General features: G+C 47.2%; 1 protein-coding gene across 1 annotated transcript in view; it reads right to left on the bottom strand.

Moving 5' to 3' along the window:
* The window catches only part of GARNL3 (GTPase activating Rap/RanGAP domain like 3), a 136,441-nt gene that overhangs the window by 48,972 nt on the left and 67,516 nt on the right, over positions 1–19,953 (bottom strand). Inside the window, exons 3-7 of the mRNA XM_084821505.1 lie at positions 8,445–8,519; positions 7,218–7,317; positions 6,665–6,783; positions 5,939–6,003; positions 4,403–4,466 (exon numbers count right to left, since the gene is read on the bottom strand). Coding sequence (XP_084677631.1) covers positions 4,403–4,466; positions 5,939–6,003; positions 6,665–6,783; positions 7,218–7,317; positions 8,445–8,519 — 423 coding nt within the window. The remainder of the gene's footprint in view (positions 1–4,402; positions 4,467–5,938; positions 6,004–6,664; positions 6,784–7,217; positions 7,318–8,444; positions 8,520–19,953) is intronic.

The raw sequence follows: 19,953 nt of genomic DNA, 5'->3' as shown, positions 1-19,953 counted from the left end.
ATATTGTTGGAGGACATACAGACATTGCAATATATGTGTAGCAGGGGGAGAGACACACACATAAGAGAACAGTCCTGTGAATGCACACAATGGGTAAAGCATTCCTAAGATTAAAGACCCTCAACTAGCAATGACAAGGCAATGACACAGAGATATCAGCCACGGCACTAGAACTGAGTTATGGTGCCCCTGGTTTCTATCTAGAAGCTGCTTGGATATGAATGGAAAAAGCAAAATCACACCCTACAAAGGAGGAACAAAAACCCATCATCATGCATCCACTGAACACAAAGGAAGGGTTTCCAAAGAATATTGTGAGCCAGGGGTGGGCGGAAGGTAGATCTGGGTCTCCTGGCAGATCTCTGGGTGATTTGCAAGACAAGGGTTTCTGACTCCCAACTGTTTAACAATAGCAACAAAATTACCCTCCCCTGCTGAAAAGAAGACAGCTTGGGGTGACCAGGAGTGGATTTTGGTGTGGAAGGACTGAGAGCTGCGTTCAGTTCTAGCACTCAGAACATCTTCCTGGGCTCAGAATTCTTTAATTCTAAATGTACGTCTTTTGCACCTGGATGGGATGGTGGTGGATCTTGGGGTTATAGTAAAAAATGAAGTAGATCCTAAAAGCCTGAAGTCTGCTTATCTCTGGTATAAGCCACTCTGTTAATATGGGGTGGGAAATTTAATTAAAGTGGGTCCCAGACCAGATGTTCTGAGCCACCTGGTCCTTTGGCCATTACCCCTCAAGTCTAGCTGTACACACCTTGGCCATCTGTTCAACCACTATTCTGTTGGGTGGTTCATGCCAGTTTTCATCTTGACCGTCTGGCACCTGTTCCTGCATTGTAGGTTCTCCAGCATCTTATCTTAATAGGTTAAGGTGCGTTTTCCAGGTGCTGTTTGGTGTCCCACAGCCAAATCATTCCTGATCTGGCAATGAAGTGGTAGAAATCCCAAGATGGAAAGTGGACTGTACCACTTCAGATTGCAGGTGAAGGATCACGTTTTTATGCTACCTTAGATTTTTTAAACACACACACACACACCCCAACTCCCTAGAAGTCAAAAGCTAGCACAGCAAGGAGGGGGCTGGGCTACAAACTTTCTCCCTGATTTGCTATGTCTCTGCTTGTAGATTTATTTTTAAACATGGAGGAGCATTCACAAATAGTATCTCCAGCCTGCGGTCTTCAGTGGTTCAGTCTACTCTTAAATATCTCAGGCTTCTATCACTCCATTCTGCAGCCTGAACTGGCTACTCAACATCATTTGGGGGGGGGGGTGCAGATGCTGTTGGAATCTTGCCAGTCTTGGGTAAACCTTTCAGGATGAGATGTTTGCTTGTGTATTCTCTCAGGAGTATGACTCACCATTCCCAAAAACTGAACATGGGGAAAACAGTCCTCACAATCATAGAGCTGGAGGTGACTGTATAGGCTGCCTAGTCCATCCTCCTGCTCGATGCAGGAAAGCAACAGATGACTGTCCAGCCTTCTCTTGAAGACTGCCATCGAAGGACAGCCCACCACCCCTCTAGGTCACTGGTCCAACTGTCCAACTGCTCTTACTGTTCAGACATTTCTCCTGATGTTCAGCAAAATTCTCCTCCACTGTAACTTAAGACCATTAGATCTCATCCTGCCCTCTGGGGCAGCCGAGAACAAGTCTTTGCGCTACCTGTCAGGGTGGACACTGAGCCCATAGAACCTCAGAGGAGTTCTGATTCTGAGGAGGAACAGCCGTCCGTGGGAGAGGAGCGCGCTCATCCCTCCCAGGCCCTGCAGCTGGCAGAGATTCCTCCTGCCGGCATTCCAGACATAGATAGCGGTCCCAGGAGTAAAAGAGCGCGGGAGGAGGGCTGGGTGGATGCTTGACGCAGATGCAAAGAGCAACGAGCTATGGAGGGCGCGGAAAGGAGGCGTAGCGCCCGTTTGGCGCGCAAGCAACGGTTGTGTCCAGAGGACCCAAGGGAAAAGGGGAGGGACTCTTCCTAGCCCATAAGTTCAGGGTCTGCAAGTAATTCTCATTCAAACGGGGACCAACTGTTTCCAACCCGGGGCATAGGTTACTCTGCTGTTCATAGCTTAGTTGCTGGTGATAGAGTTATTAAGTTGTAAAAGGAATAAAGCCTTGAAAATAATCCTTTGTCTGTGTCTGGAGCTGACTACTGGAGTAGACTGAAAGAGGCTGGCTAGGGCCCCCTGACACTACCTGACTGCCCTTGAAGCATTTGAAGAGGGATTCCCCCTCAGTCTTCTCTTTTCCAGGCTAGACATTCCCAGTTCCTTCAACCTTTTCTCATAGGATTTGTTTTTGTACCGTGGACATCTTTGCTCCCCTCCTCTGAACCAGTTCCAGTTTCTCTACATCCTTCTTAGTGCTAATGTGGAGCTAACTTTGTCTCTTCTGCTCCATGATCTTCAGCTACTGAAACATTCAAAGCCCTAGGGAATTGCTGTCTTTTGGCTTCCCAGTCTCTGCCTTTTTGGCCTTCAGCCCTTGTTACAAACTGTTCCTGCCCTATCACCTGTCCTAGTCCTGAAAGCTTCCATTCTTAACCATCATGCCCCTTACAGACCACCTACCCTCCATCCATTTGCCAGAAGCCAACAAACACCAGGCCTCAGGAAAAGAGACTGGACAAGGAGTGGGGAACCTGCAGCCTTCTAGATGTTGTTGGATTCCAATCCCCATCAGCCCCAGCAAGCATGGCTAATGGTCAGGGATTGTGGGATTTGTAGTCCAACAACATCTAGAAGGATGTTGTTCCCTGCCCTGCCCTATCTGCAAAGCTGCATTAAAATATATAGATCATTACTTCTTCTTTTTTTACCAGGCATAATTATAATTTCAGCCAGAAGAGAATCATTTAGGAACAGTGGGGCCAAAACGCACCTCAAGCCTGAAACTTATTAAAATATAATAGCAACCACAGAACAGCAATGCCAGATCAGACTAAAGGTCCATCCAGACAACCTGCTTCCCGCTTGTGTCCAACCAGGTGCCTCTGAGAAGCCCACAAGGAGGCCACGATGGCAACAGCCATCCTACATCAGCCCAGCCCAGCCCGTGGAGTTCTGAGATACACTGCCTCTTAACATTGGTATTGGCAACTGTAATGTGATCAAGATTAGATTACTGTAATGCTCTCTATGCAGGGCTACCTTTGAGCTTGGACTGGAAGCTGCGGCTGGTGCAGAATGCAGCGGCGAGGTTGCTAACTGGGGCCTCCTTCTGACAGCAAGCGGCACCCTTGCTAAAAGAACTGCACTGGCTGCTAATAAGCTTCCAGGCCAAGTTTAAGGTGCTGTTAACATATAGAACCCTTAACCACTTGCGACCAAGTTTCCTTAGAGACTGCCTCACCCCTTCTGTCCCTGCCTGACCTCTGCGATCATCAGAGGAAGTACTTCTAACAGTGCCACTTGCAGTAGAACATTTAAGGCGTAATTCTATGCCTGTTTAGACAGAAAAAAGTGCTACAACTCCCAGCATGCCACAGCCAGCCACATGTCCTTACTGTTCCAGCACCCACCCTCTGGAACACTCTGCCGGTTGACCTTAGACTGCACACACACACAACCCAGTTCTGACGTTCAGACATCTTCTTAAAACTCATCTCTTTACACAGGCTTTCCTTGAAGTGTCACCCAGCCAGCTATGGTTTGTAGCACACAGCAGTGTGTGTGGTTTTATTGCTGGTTTATTTGTATTGTGCTGTTTGTGTTGTTATAGTTCTGCTATTGTATTTTATGTTCATCGCTTTGATACATCTGTGGAAAGCGGTATATAAATTTGAATAAATAAAATAAAATACACATGGAGGCTCCTCATTGCCACAGTGACTAAAAGCCATTCCTTCTTTTGAAAGCAGAGAAGCCCCCCACCCCCTCTCATTCCTGAATATTAAAACATAGGAAATTACTAGGACAAAACCTGAAATGGTAGAAGAGAGCACTTGACTTTGTGGCTCTGGATCTATTCCATTAACCACACATTCTTTGGGATTTGTTTTTTTTAAATATGTACATTTGACTACAATCACAATGTAATTTCCGCCTGAGAATTTAGCAATGAATGCAAAGGGTGAGACCATCAGATAGATGCTGGATTCTAGCTCGTGGGGTTGTCACTGAACAAGCTTCATGAGTGGCAAATTCCCCATGGAATCATTTCATTTCATTTATTAGATGTGTGTCCCACTTTCTGACCAAAGTCCACAAAGCAGCTCACAAAATTAATAAAATAGGTTTCCTGATGTCTGTAATCCAAAGGAATCACTCCAAAAGTCATGACCCAAACACAAAACTTGACATCAGAATCAGCTCTACAAAATAAGTGGTCTAATGATGAAGAAAAGAATACTCCCCACTGCCCTCCCCCCAAGCTTTGCATAGCTTACCTTTTGAATTTCAGGGTGAAGAATTTCTCTAGGGCCTTTCTCAAATTTGTCAAGATTCATGGCACTGAAATGCAAGCAAAATTGTGATTTCAATGCTGTTTGTTCATATGAGTTCCAGTGAATTTTCATTAGTGATTTTTTAAAAAAATCAACGGGGAATTGTTTTTAACTGCTGTGTTTATCCTGCCATTTATTTGGCTGCATTTGAACATCCTGCTAAATCAGCCTTCCCTAACCTGGTGCCCTCCAGATGTTTTGGACTTCCAACTCCCATCAGCCCCAGCCAGCATGGCCAATGGTCAGGGATGATGGGAGATGTAGCCCAAAGCATCTGGAGGCCACCGGGTAGGGGAAGACTGGGATAAACCACGGTTTAGCATGATAGAAACAAGCTGCAGCGAGCCTTGGACTTGCACGTTCCCCCTCCCCATCTTCTGGCATGGCTATGAGGAGCTTGGAAGCTTTCACTTCCATTTGGGCTTCATCACAGCTTGTCGTGTTGTCCCAACCCAAAGATTGTGGTTAAGGTTAACTATGGTTTGTATGAGAAAAAACAACAACAACGTGAAACCACCATTAACATTAACCAGAGTTTGTCAGTTTGGATGACACGTCAGATTGTGGTAAAGCAAAAACAGATGCAAAAGTTTCCAAACTCCTCCTCGCAGCCTTGCAAGTCCAATGTGAAGCCACAGTTTAGAGAGAGGGAGCATGTGAGTCAGATGCTCACTGTGGCTCATACTTTGTGTGATGTTTGAATTAGACCAGTGGTTTTTTATTGCTTGATTTTATTGTTTTTAGTGTGATTTTTGAAAACTGTACCCTAAATGTATTTTACACCAAGGGGTAAAGGCATACATAAAACAAACAAACAAACAAACAAACAATGTGCAAAGAAAGGTGCTTTCTTTTAGTGTACATTTGTATGATTTAGTTATTAACAATCTCCAGAAAATTTCAACTACTGTATGGGAAACTCATTTTTTTTCTTCAAAATTTAGGGTTTGTTTCTCTGATCTGGTGCAGACTTAGAACTTGGGGGGGCGAGTGTCCTCTTAACTATGCTAAAGGTTATAGGAGTAGGTCATGGGATCCCTTTCATAAGTCTCCTCCCACGTCTCCAGTGCAAATCCACTAGCCAGCCTTAACCTCGAATAAGCATAACCTCAGCATTGGCATTAACAGTGGTTAACACTAATTAGGGTTCCTTCTTAACCAAAATCTGAACCTGGTTCATAAACCCTGCTTAAGAGGGAATGTGGGTACCATCAACCATGGTTAGTGCTGGTTTTGGTGGAGTGTTTAACCATGGTTAAAATAAATGGGAGAATGTGCACTACAGAAGAAAAGGGAGAGGCTAGGGAGAGGGCGCACACAATTCTGCCCCAAATCTCCTAACTATGATTAAGAGATCTCCATAAGTATGTTTGCACTGGCCCTCTGTTTCTTTTGGATCACATGGTGGTGTGCTTTGTTTTCTATGGTTCATTCCTCAGACCATCAAAGGACCATAGTTAAAAATAAGGTAATCCTTACCTTAAAATAGATTTCACAGACAAAGTTTTTGTAGGGCTGTAAGGGAGGCATATTTTCTGAGTACCCTATAAAAGAATTGTGTTAAAAGAGATGCTATAATACATCAGATGCAAACAAAAATAGCAAAAAACCCCACTCAAGTATATAAAGGACACAAACACGGAGGTTGGTTTGTGCTAATTGTAGTTTGGACTCGGTACCATGATTACTGCTTCAGACATACAGGAAAATCATAGTTTGTGTGATTTTTCTCTGCTTTCTCTAAGAATCCCTGAATTCTATCCTGAAGAGCAAGGATAGGCAAGGTCCTAAACCAGGGTTTCTCAGTACAGGGGCAATGCCAAACTACACTTTGCCTAAACTGTGGTTTGGAAAACAACTTCAAACTGTGTTTTCAGAATCTTGTTTGGTGGCCACTCGCAAACCAGAGTTTGTCAGATAGTATTGGTTGAATTGTTACAACAACCTTTGCAAGTCATGGTTTGGTGCTGCATCTGGTCAGTTCAGTTTCTGGGTAAGATTTAGGGGGGCTTCCACAGAATGTACTCTGTATGTAAACTACAGGTCAGGGGTGCAAAAACCCTGTACTGATCATTGAATGATTGCCTGCTTTTCAATCTTGAGCTCTATAGCCTGGCACCTCCCATTGACTGCAATGGAATGACAGAAACTGAGCTAAGAAATTAGGGTAAATATAAGAAAGCAGACAGAACATTAGTCCCTTACTGTTTTTCTCCAGAGGATTGCACGGTATTGAGGAACACGCTGATTGTTTTGGTCGGAGAGCACAACAGACAGAAAGAAGGGGTTCTTTTCTGCGTCTGTTCCTACGTAGTTTTGATGAACTGGGAAGGAAAAGCAACGTCTATTAGATAATGCAAAACCATCATGCAATGGAGACTGGAACAGGGGACTCTCATAGCTCAGTCTCTTAGGGCCGAAAGAGACAAGATGACGGATATCCATCATCTCATCCAGCTAGCCTTTACAATGACAGGAACCCAGCAGCTTGTCATGGCATGTCCTCTAAAGGCCAAGTGCTCTGCCCTCAGTCAAAAAACTGCTGAACAAGTGAGCTAACACTGAATTCAGGATGTGGTAACACAGCTAAAGGCAGAAGGTTCCCATCGGAAAAAAGGAACTCCCTCGGAGAAGCCTGAAATGGCAAGAGAAGATGCTGTGAATGGCCACAGCGTCGTTTCATTATTTAAGGGGGCTTTTAAGTCATTGACGCACATGTGTGAGCGCGTGCGTGCACGCAGTCGAAAGGTGTAGCTACCTTTTCCTAGGAAATACTTGAAGTACCATCTGGTGTGGTACTCTGGGTTCTCCAAGTGCACATCTGTTCTATGCCACGTACCAGGGGCATAATCTGCATTCTGAAACGGAAAGAGAAAACATGGGTTCAAGGCTCCCCACAAAGAAATGGCAAGGAGGATGTGGGATAGCAGAGGGAGTCACAGAGAGAGAAGACAGCGCTCGTAACAGTTAAAGGTAGATGTAGTCCCCAGGGACTCAGTCTGGTCCCCAAAGGATTCCCACATGATCCCCAATAGCACTTGGAAACCTCCAGTGTCATTATTATGTATATCACCCAACTTTCTCCCAGCTGAACTGAGACAGAGACAAAGGGCTCTTTCATGACCACAGGCAAAGGGCTCTTTAACACCCTCCAACCCAGCATGAGCAGTAACAGAGCCTTCCCTGGACTCCCATGTGTGAGCTGAGGCCCTAGCAAATGGGAGTGGCTGAGAGACACAGCAAGGAGAGGGATCTGCAAAAGCCTCTGCTGCTGTTCACACCACACAGAAAGGGGTTAAAGAAGAGTCCTTTGCCTACGTTCTGTTGTTCTGTTCACGTGGGAACAACCTGTTGAACAGAGGCCTAACACTGATGGCTCTTCAGCCAATTGCTCAATTCAAAACACAGCCCGCATATCGGAATTCAACTGTCCGCCTGTCACTTTCCCTTCCTGCTGCTCTGACACAGCAGTCATAGAGAAGAACAGCTGTGACGTAATCCAGTACTTCGAAAACAGAGGCAGTGGAATGACCCTCTGTAACCCAGCAACAACCCTGCCCCTGGAGCCTGAGGACATGGATAGGAGAGCTCCCCAAACCACAGGATGAATTTTCCAGCTATGGTCCACAACCTGGCATGGATCGCTCAGCAGCACATGCTGTCAGGAGCGGTTTAGACTGGGACCAGGAGCCAAGAGCTCTCTACACAGCTGCCCCGTGTAGTGCAGGTTGTAGCATCACCCTGGGCAGTGAAGGGTTCCCAGGCACAGAGTGACTCCATTGCTCAGGCTTGGCCACTGGAAGTCCCTCCTGGCACTTAGCGTGTCCTGACTCGCGACATGACCCCCTGATTCCGATTCCTGGCTCCTGGCTCTCACTCAACAGCTACTTCCAGCTTTTCACCATGATACATGCTTACAAAGCCAATGCCTAACCAGCTGGGGGGGGGGCCACAGGGGGACCTTAAGGTAGAAAGCTCCTCCTACCTCATCAACAGAGCCATTTTCCACCCGAAACCGGCCAGCCCTTTGGATTGCTCCATCAGCATCGCTGGAAATTAGCTGCACAACAAGGAGAAACATGAACATTAGAATGGCCGGTCTCAACTCGCCATTCCTTCCAATGCAACTCATTACTAGGGTGCCTTTCGGAGAACTGCATCTTGGGGTTCCTTTTAATAAGAGTTCCACTGTATTCATTTCACCGCACTGGGAGCGGGATGGAGGCTGTCACTGTGTAGCTTGGGCTGGGCTGGGCCACTGTAGGGGGCAGTGGCAGCTTCTCTTGCTAAGGATCACCCATCCGGGGGACATGTGGCTTTTCCAAGGGACAGGAGCACGGCTGACCCGACAGCAAAAAGCCAAGCCCCTTCTAAGAACAAACATAGCAAGGGGATGAACATAAGAACATAAGAAGAGCCCAAAGGCCTATCTAGTAGATGCCTCTGGAAAGCCCACAAGCAAGATATGAGGGCAATAGCCCTTCTCTTATTCCCAGCAACTGGCACTGGAGATATATTGCCTCTGAACCTGGATGCTGCATATAGCTACAATGGCTAGTAGCCATTGATAACCATACCCTTCATGAATCCCCTTTTAAAGCTGGTGGCCATTACCGGTTCAGTCCCTGAATGATGTTTTAGAAACAAAATGGCACTTTGGGGCGCTAAAAGGGAGAAACTTCGCTTGCTATCAAATTTAGCTTGCTGGCAAGATAAATTTAGCCCTTTTAGCACTACTCAGCGCTACACAGCGATTTGCTGCCAAATTTTAACAAAAAACTGACAATTAAAAATAAATAAATCCCCCCCTCCTAGTGCTGCCTGTGGGGGCTGGGCGAAAATGGCCCCCGGACCTCCCACAGTTGCCCACCCCTAGTCTACACACAGCAAAATGTGGTGGGGGAGGGAAGGGCTGTACCACGTCGTACTATAGATGGGGCATGCCACTGCAGAATGCTCTGCCATGCACAAAGCTGCCTATAAAACCGACAATGATAGAGCACAATGTAAAAGTCCAATAAAAGACTAAGGCCTAAGTTCCCCTGGGCAGTTTGTGGCTAAAATGGGGTTAGAACTGGTATCCTCTTGCATGAGAGCTCATTCTCTTGGCCACTATGCTATACGACACCAGCCCCAAGGGGAATGCTGACATTTGCATTAGGAGTGTGACTGGTATTTCTGGAGGAGGAGAAAAAAGCACGCGGGGGGGGTGCTGATGGGGAGGAGGGCGCAGAGAAGCTCAGGGGCACCAGGGTGGGGCTGTCACCCAGAGACAGGGTGCATTAAATGACTGGTAGGGATGTCACGTGCAAAAGGAGTTGAAGCAAGATGTCTAGATCTTGAGGGTAAAACAGGACTAGTTTGCCCAGAACAACATCATGATCCAGTGAGATGGGTCAGGGACATAGCAGAAGAGAGCAGAAAGGACAAGTGAGATCTGTAAACTGCACATTTGCAAAGGCCTTGTTGCTCAGATAAGGGCCTAGTCCTTATAAAGGAAGCAAACCTGTGCCCGAGCTCTACTGTTCAAAGCTGCAGGTGAAGCTTCCTGCGGTTGAATGCCTCTCCATATGGAAGACTCCATCCCACACACTCAGGGCTGGCTCAAGTCATTTTGCTACCTGACACAAAGGACAACATGGTGCCCCCTCCCACTCCAAGTATAAAAATTAACTGGACTAAGAGTTTAATCTTTCCTCAACACTGGCAATGGGACAGCATCCTTTACTACACATGATGGCAGCAGGCTAACTTGGGGGGTGCAGGGCAGGCCATGCGGCCCACAGCTCTCTCCTCCAGAGCCTTGCTGCCACCCACTGCAACTTCTGCCGCCTGAGGCAACCGCCTCTCTCTGTCTAATGGTAGGGCTGGCTCTGCCCACACATATAAAACAAAACGTGAAGCAGAAGGATTTGAGCCTCTCCTTCTCCCTGATAGGCTAGTTTTCTATGTGCAGAGGTGAGGGATTTTGTATTGAGCAGGAGCATTCAGTCGTATGAGCCTTCACCTGAGATCTGAAGTGGCACAGTCCCTACACACAGGTTTACCTGCTCAGTGAGCTCAGCTGAGTGATTCGGAGAGAGGGAGGTAAAGATGACACAGGGACAGAAAGAGGAAGATCCAATCATCATGAAGAGGGATGGAGCAACAAGAGCAAATATGGTGTAGTGGTTAGAACAGCCTTCCCCCAACCTAGCGCCCCCCCCCCCCAGATGAGTTGGGCTACAACTCCCATCATCCCAACATGGTAACTGAGATGATGGGAGTTGTCGTCTAATCCATCTGGAGGGCACCAGGTCGGGGAAGGCTAGGTTAGTGTTGAACTGGGGAGGCCTGGGCTCAAATCCACACTCAAGCTCACTTAGTCGCTCTCTCAGCCTAACCTACCTCACAGGGTTGTTTTGAGGATAAAATGGTGGAGAGATTTTGCAGAATCTGCAACCTGCAGAAAAGGTGGAATATGAATGTAATGAGAAAGGTAAATGTAATAAATGAAGAAACCTACTCGGACCTGGAAAAGCAACAGGTTCAGGGGCTGCATTCCAGCCCAATTCACAGGAAGTCCAAGGTTCAACTCAAGCCTCTGATGCTGATCTGTGTTGCAGGTCGGTGGGATATCATACCATGTTGCTGGGGACAAAAGTAGTCAGCCTTCTGAAGGATCTCAACTTTCTGGTCTCTCTTGCTTTCCATCTTTCTGGACCAAAACCTCATGTCGATCCTGATAAAAAGGCCCCCTCCTCTGGATTCAGGTTTTCAATTAAGGTGACCGCCTTTAGCAGGGCTGAAAGCTGGAACCTTGCAGCTGTACCGAAACTGAGGTTGCCCATGCCACACAAAACGTTCTGCCTTTCTCTTCACGTCACCATGACACTCCTGGCCTCTCCGTCCTGAATCGTCCAGGGCAGAGCAGCCACAAGGACCGCAGGTTACATTTGCTTCCACGGCTGTGGCCAAAACGGCAATTAATGGCTGGCATGGGGAGCAGGGAGGAAGGTGGTTTGCTCCCAAAGCCACACTGATTTACCCAAATGGTCGCTGGGAAGCATTAAGCGGCAGCCATGATGTGGACCTCCAGAACTGGAAGTTAGGAGGACAGGGATGTCACTCTGGTAGATGTCAATGGATTGTGTGTGTGTGGGGGGGGAGATTGGGTATGTGTGTGGGGGAGACCTTTCCCAGCCAAGCTGCTCTGGACTGGATCCTGCTGCTGGCTGAGATGCTCAGTGAACCATGGCTTTTGGCCGTAGAGGTGCAGCAGGTTACCCCCCAACCCCGCTTACAATTAAAGCGAAGGTTCTCTTGGGCTGGGTCTACACATGCGGAGAAGTGAGGTGGTAGAATGGACCGAACCACTGCAGACTGTCAGCAGGCGGTGTCGCTTTTGAAGGGTCCCCCCCATATAAAAAGATCCCTCCACATAAAAAGCTTAGCACACAGGAAGAAAGACGGCAGCCCAGCCTTCTCCTTGTCATGCTGGCTTTCTATCTGCAGGGATTTAAAACGGGGGAGTATTAAAAAATGTGGATCCCCCCTCCCCGAGTCTGAAGCAGCACTATCATCTCAGCAGTCTCCCCATTCTCATTCAGTTCCATGCCTGTAGGCCAGGCCTTCTTGACTGCTACTGGCTGAGTGGGGATTTGAACCCACAATCCTAGCCTCAGCCCTCTAAACACCACACCACACTGACTCTCAGTGCAGAAGCAGCCTCGTGATCCCTGAGGGGGCTTCCAGGAACTAGGCGCGAGTGCACCCAGGATGGAGAAATGCCAGATCCTGCTTTTGCTAGTTTAGGGTAAGGCCAATCTTGGTACAGGGAGGCGGTGTGAGCTGGTGAAGCACAGGCACAAACAGGAGTAGCAACAGCTGAACCCACTCCACCCCCAAGACCCACAATGGTCAGAACAGAGAGGAAGTGTGGCTTGGAAGCCTTTACAATAGTTGGGCCTTCTCACATAACTTGCCCCAGCCCATCGCCAAAGCCCAGACATGCGCCAAGTAGGGCTATTTCAGAACTGAAACACCTGCAAAGTTTCCGTGTTCTAATTATAGGATTGACAGAAGAGAAGAAGTGTGGCCTGGGCACCTCATATGCCAAAAAGGCTTTATTTACATTATAGAAGAGCTTATGAATATTTCCCCTAGGGAAATCAGGCCATTTCCCTGCATCATTCTCAATGCAGCGCTTGCTGATGTCGAGCGGCAGTTTGCAGTAACAACGCTTTGCAATTTAAAATGTTTTACCATTCCTGCAAGGTTGTTTTGTGGTTTTAACTACAACCGCTCTGCGGACAGAAGCCGCCAGCGATTTCTAACCACACAGGCCAAGACAGAACTTCCTGAAGCTCCCCCTTCCTCCCACTCCAAGAAAAACCAGCAGCTAACTCTGCCAAACAACTCTGGGCTACGAATGAATTAATGTGAAGGGGGGGAGGAAACATAATCAAATCCACGTCAGAGGGAGTCAGATAAACAAGTGAGAAAAGACAGACAGACTGGTTTCTCCACAGACGGACGCCGACTAATGACTCCACTAAAAGCTTAATGAGATATATGAAATCAGATGTGGTTTTGGGGATATCAAATTGTCAAAATCTGATTATTCATTGGGAAATGCAAGCAGGAGAACCCAATCCACATTGCTTGCAAGAAATAAAAGTTCCTTCTGGGGCTGGGCAAATTTTGTGGGAAATCACCCGACAAGACAGCTTGATGTCGTGGGCTCTGTGGCTTCGGCCTTGAATCCTGAGGTCCAAGGTTTAGCGGGCACCTGTGGGCCTTGTGCATGCAAGCCCTCAGAGCCTCTTCAACCTCCAAAGGGAAGAGGGGCATGCAACATTGGCTTCTCCAACTGGCAGGCAATATGAAGCGTCTGGATTGGCTAAGGCTGGTATAAATATGAGCACTCTGGCCTTCTGCCCTTGGCAGTCAACACATGAAAACACACACAAACATCTATGAGAACATAAGAAGCTGCCTTATATGGAGTCAAACCCTTGGTCCACCTAGCTCTGTATTGTCTCCGCTGACTGGCAGCCCCTTTCCAGGGGGTCTTCCCCATCATGTGCAACCTGAGATCCTTTAAACTGGAGCTGCCAGGAATTGAACCTGGGACCTGTACAGCACTGCTCTGGCATTAAACTATGGCCCCATTCCAAGGGAGCCATTCTCCCTGCCTGCTGCATCTCAGATCCTGCAACTGACCTTGGAGACCCTGGGTTAGACAACACACTCCAGGTCTGGATTTGCAAAAAAAATGCCTGCAGTTTCAGCCTCAGCCTGGCCATGGCAGATGGACTACCCTTCAGAGGGGGCTTAATGTCTCTTGGGTGGTGACCCAGCCCTGTTTTCTCAAGAGAAGCAGTACCCCCTCTCCCCTTCTAGCGCTGCGTCCTCTGTGGGGAGTTGCCCTGGTTTTACAGGAGAATGCTGGGAAAAGAGTACTGAGCGCTTGCCAGGGAACTCTGGCAATGTTTGGAGGCGAATTCACAACATGTTTCAGCTGCCTGGTCTTTGAGCTGTCTCCCCCGTCAATCTTCTCCCCAGACGCTGCTTGGCCAGACTTGTGTTCCCACGTTCCTGACGTGATCAGAGAGACTATAAGGCTTTTCTTCTTGCTCTTTCATTTAAACAGCCAGCAGTTCGTAATTAAATACTGGATGCACTTTGTTCTTGGGTTGCTTCAGTTAAGCACAAATGCTAACCTAGCAGGATTAACTATAAAACTACGGCCTGAGTGGTGGTGTGCAGGCGTGTGTGTGTGTGTGTGTGTGTATTGCTGGGGAGAATCCCAGGTAAAGGAAGCTCTACTTGGCCAAGACCTCAACTACAAGTCCCACCACCTCTGTCTGGTTCAATTAAAATGGTCTGAAACGTTTGGAAACGCTTCATTAACATGCTATATTTTCACAACAATGTCATGTTTTCCAGCATCAATCCCCCGCTCAATTTTGGATAAAGACATGGAGGGGAGGAGGCACCACTCACAGAGCTGTCTTTCCTCACTCCAGGACTATCCAGGCTGGAAAACGTGGCTTTACTAGACTCCCTGGACTCAGAAAACACACTCGCAGTGCAGTCCTTGCCACCTCCATGCTGTAGGAGCCGATGGCTGCAGAACTGGGCATGGCTCTTTCAGAACATAGGGGGACAGGGTCAACAGCAAGACCAGGCCACCCAGCTTTCATAAGGCCTGTGCACTCTGCTGAGGCAACAACGTGCCTTGTGTGAGTGATACTGCAGGAAGCACCTTCCACGGTGCTCTTTCTAGAGACCGGACAGAACATACCTTGCCTTGCTTCCCTTGAGCTGTGATGGGACAAGACAAATCAAAGGCCAGGAGCCAAAGACTTGGCATTTTACGTCATATCAACATGAGAAAAATCAGTCCCTAAACCCGCCTGACTTGCCACTCCACCAGTTTTATTGATTTTATTTAGTTTAGTTTTACAGATTTATATCCTGTCCCTCTAGGGCTGTTTCTTATGTTCTTTTTCACAGGGTTGACTTGTTATTAAAGTCCAGTTCCTATTTACTTGGAACAACCTATTCCTTAGTATACTCACTGGCTCAGACCAAATGTCCATCTATTGCGGTATTCTGTCCCCAGTGGTGGCCAGCTAGATGACTCTGGATGCTTACAAGCAGGATACAAAGGTTTAAGCTAGGTCCTGTTGTTTTTCCTCAACATTTAGTATTCATCCAAGTATCCCATCTCTGCATACAGAGTACCCTTTTTAAAAAATTGAAAAGGTGGTGAGTCTAGCCTCCATTTTTGCTAGAAATGTTTCTGGAATGGTTCTGTGAGATCAAACCACAAACCTGCTGGACGGAATCTTCCTTCTGTCTTTGGCTGCTCCATACCCCCAACCTAGGGACTCTTGTGTAAAGAATTAAGCAAATTAGAGGGTGTAGTTAGGGCTCAGAGCTGAGTGACTTGAGGCTAATTGCCTGCATGAGCCTGGGAAAACAGCCAAGTGAGGTAGCATCAGTGTATGTCAGTTTCTCTTTCTCCTATGTTTGAAGCTGTTTAAACCTCAGGTTCTTTCCATCCCGTTTATGAAGACGTTTGAGAATACTGGTAAATTCTTGTCAAAAAGCCAAACTAAATGTAATTCTCACCCATGCCTAGTAAGCATTTGCACACACACCCCATCTCAAGGTCTCCAACCCTCCTCAACCCTTGCTTATTCCCCAGAGATGCTAGGAAATACGTAGCTATAATGGAATTGGATCCCCCCATCATAATGGTGTATACTGGATCTGTGTGCCAAGAGACATCACTTGTCTGCAAAACCTCCACATTAATAGACCATCCAGCATCTGGTTTATATCAGCCCAGTCCCATTCTGATTTGGAAATTACGTTATATTTCAACGTTTCTGAGCACAGACATGCCAAGCCTTTGAAAGCTTCCAGAAAAGGCTGCACGTAAACACAGCATGGATCTGGTTTTACTTATATACACATTTCTGACGGCGCGTCTTCAGCTGTGCTTTGATAGTCTCTGCTCTACCCAAAGACAATGGTCATTAGTGGCAGCATAAAGAGAACTTTGCCAATCGGGGCTAAAGCAAACCTGAGCAGAACTGAGCCACTGAGACAGGTGGTGCAAATCAAAGACTCCTGGAAAAATTAGTGTAGTGGCTAAAAACAATAGCAGAATTTGTGTAATCTCATTAGAGTCAACACTGCAAGACGGAAGGGTAAGCCAATTTTGCTCCTGTATTTGTGGGAGGGGTGGGGAAAGAAAACAAAAAAAGGCAGTATCTCCCAACCTGAGTGCTAGAGCTGGAGGAAACCTGAAAGAGCAGCCTTCCCCAACCTGGTGCCTTCCTGATCTGTTGGGACTACAACTCCCATCACCCAATGGCCATGCTGGCTGATAATTATGGGAGTTGTAGTCCAACACATCTGGAGGCACCAGGTTGGAGAAGGCTGCCATAGAGTCTGGGACCAGAGGGACGAAAAACTCACTCCAAAGACCATCATCTTACAGAGAGGATCTCAAGGGTTTCTCCTTCTTTTGTTGTTGTCCAGTCGTTCAGTCGTGTCCAACTCTTCGTGACCCCATGGACCATAGCACGCCAGGCCTTCCTGTCCTGTGCTCTCTCCCGGAGCATGCTCAAGTCCATATTCATTGCATCCGTGATGCTATCTAGCCATCTCATCCTCTGCCGTCCCCTTCTTCTTTTGCCTTCAGTCTTTCCCAGCATCAGGATCTTTTCCAGGGAGTTTTCTCTTTGCATTAGGTGGCCAAAATATTGGAGCTTCAGCTTCAGTATCTGTCCTTCCAATGAGCACTCAGGGTTGATTTCCTTTAGGATGGACTGATTTGACCTCCTTGCAGTCCAGGGGACTCTTAAGAGTCTTCTCCAGCACCACAGTTCGAAAGCAGCAATTCTTGGGCGCTCAGCCTTCCTTATGGTCCAGCTCTCACAGCCATACGTTGCTACTGGGAAAACCATAGCTTTGATGATACGAACCTTTGTCGGCAAGGTGATGTCTCTGCTTCTTACTATGCTGTCTGGGTTTGCCATAGCTTTCCTCCCAAGGAGCAAGCTTTTAATTTCATGGCTACAGTCACCATCTGCGGTGATCTTGGAGCCCAAGAAAATATTTTTAAAACACCGACATCCCACATTTCTCCCAAAGAACTCATTGCAGGGCACAACAGACAAAACAGAATACACAGTTATCACTGGCGTGTCAGCAACTCTGGCGTGCAAAAATAAGGGGAGGACTTTGGCAAAGCCTCTGAGGCTGCTTACCCAGGGAAGAAAGGGTTAAAGAACCCTTTGTCTGATTTTTAGATCCCACCAGGGTGGGTTGGTGGGCAAAGCCAATGTGGCTAACCATCGGTCCCAGGCTCAATTCAAAATACAGCCACTAGAGGGAAAGCAGTTGCCAAACAGGGTGTGATAAAAGTGCAATGGAACAGCATAAAATATAGACGGCTATTGAGCCAACTGGACAGTGCAGGTATAATTTATTTAGCCATTAAAGAAGGTAAGCATTTCAGAAGGCAACTGAGGCAAGCTGAGGTGCAGCAGTGCAGCATGCGTGGCCGGCTACAAAACTTGCTCAGACTGAGGAAACAGGCCTGGAGCAACACTTATACAGAGCCAGCCAGGCCCCTATTGGTTCCTCGGGTCACCTGGTCTGACTGGGCTCATGAGTAGCAGTACCCTTTCTGACCATTTTCATGGGTGGCGCTGCAGCACAGCAAACATCAGGCCAAATAAAATGAATCAATAAGCTTGAGAACTGTCCCTGTGATCCAGAGAGTGATGTTCTGGAACCCTACTACCAGACTCCCTGGTTCAAATCCCCAGGCACCTTATTAGTTTCTCAGCATGGGTTCCTTGAAAGTATATAGACTGAAAGCCGCTGCCTGACGCCATCTTGCCTGCATGGTGCGCAGATACATCTCCTCCTGGCTTCCTATTCATGTAGATAAAGGGAGGTGACAAGACACCCCATTTTAAGAAACCTCATTACTTACTCTTAAGATTAAAAGGAATTACTCCACCATGGCTACAAATGCAAGGAAACATAAACCACATTTGGAAGGCAGATCAAATTGTTCCATCTGGACAACTTATTGCTTTAATGGATGCATCTCTATGTGGAGCTGGTATCTCTGGAGATTTTAAGATGCATTCCCTCTGGGTGGCTCAAGTAGGATGCTGTCAAAACAGGAATGCAAACACCCACATTGCATTCTGCGTGTGTGTGTGCGCGCACGTGCGTGTGCACTCCACCCAGTGCTGGCAAGTTTCGCCAAATCATTTAATTAAAAGTCCAGAGCACTAGGAATGCTTTGGACTGTCAGTTCCAAACCTAGAAACTAGTATGTGATATCTCAATACCAACACAATAACCTGAGACCCTTTAAGGCTATTGGGCATTTGATAGAGCAGGGGTGGGGAATCTTTTTCCTATGAAAGGCCTTTGACCCATAAGTAAAGTCAATTGGGGGGCAAAGCCAATGGTAGATGGAGAAATCCCTTTCTCTCTCTCTCTCTGTGCCACCTCCTTCCCCCCTCTCCCTCTCTGCTACCCCTTGTATCTCTCTTTCTGCCACCATTTTCTCTCTTGCTCTGTCATTCCCTTCTCTATCTCTGAACCCCCTTCCCCCTTCTCTCTCTGCCACCCCTTGTATCTCTCTCTTTCTGTTACCCCTTATGTCTCTCTCTTTCTGCCACCCTCTTTTCTCTCGCTCTTTCTGTCATGCCCTTTTCTTTCTCTCGTTCTGCTGAATGCCTTGTGCCAACTGTTGTTGTACTTAATTCTGTTTGCTTTATTAAGAAGACTTCCTTGCATCCAGATTGCAGGCATCGCCCATATGGTTTCTGTTTAAGGAAGCAGTTTCCAAAACACGCCATGGTTTGGTCTGTCTGTATATTTGGGGGCAGGAGTGAACTGGTGTGGTCCCCGTGCTATCACAAAAGCTGGTTCCCTGGGATCCTTTCTCCCTGTCTTGCTAGTTTTCTGCACCAATTGTGTTTTTAATGTGACAAAGCAAATTAAAGGTACAGCCCCATAAGAGGGAAGTGAATGTTCACACATTTGTAGTCAGATTTTAAACTGAGGATTTGAACACAAGGCCAGCTGAATATTTGCACTTTTAGCCATTACTTACATCAGTTGTTGTTGTTGTTGTTGTTCAGTCGTTCAGTCGTGTCCAACTCTTCGTGACCCCATGGACCAGAGCACGCCAGGCCTTCCTGTCCTGCGCTCTCTCCCGGAGCGTGCTCAAGTCCATATTCATTGCATCCGTGATGCTATCTAGCCATCTCATCCTCTGCCGTCCCCTTCTCCTTTTGCCTTCAGTCTTTCCCAGCATCAGGGTCTTTTCCAGGGAGTTTTCTCTTCGCATTAGGTGGCCAAAATATTTGAGCTTCAGCTTCAGTATCTGTCCTTCCAATGAGCACTCAGGGTTGATTTCCTTTAGGATGGACTGATTGGACCTCCTTGCAGTCCAGGGGACTCGTAAGAGTCTTCTCCAGCACCACAGTTCGAAAGCATCAATTCTTCGGCGCTCAGCCTTCCTTATAGTCCAGTTCTCACAGCCATACATTACTATTGGGAAAACCATAGCTTTGATTAGACGGACCTTTGTCGGCAAGGTGATGTCTCTGCTTCTTACTATGCTGTCTAGGTTTGCCATAGCTTTCCTCCCAAGGAGCGAGCGTCTTTTAATTTCATGGCTACAGTCACCATCTGCGGTGATCTTGGAGCCCAAGAAAGTAAAATCTGTCACTGCTTCCATTTCTTTCCCTTCTATATGCCAGGAAGTGATAGGGCCAGATGACATGATCTTAGTTTTTTTAATGTTGAGTTTCAAACCAGCTTTTGCACTCTCCTCTTTCACCCTCAACAAGAGGCTCTTGAGATCCTCTTCGCTTTCTGCCATTAGGGTGGTATCGTCTGCATATCGGAGATTGTTGATAATTCTCCCAGCAATCTTAATTCCGACCTCTGATTCATCC

The sequence above is a fragment of the Heloderma suspectum genome, chromosome 14 (assembly GCF_057233095.1).
Source record: "Heloderma suspectum isolate Gila_16-S chromosome 14, 16-S_ref, whole genome shotgun sequence".
Classification (NCBI taxonomy): Eukaryota; Metazoa; Chordata; class Lepidosauria; order Squamata; family Helodermatidae; genus Heloderma; species Heloderma suspectum.
Note: the sequence above shows the minus strand (reverse complement) of the source record. Positions and strands in the feature narration are given on the sequence as shown.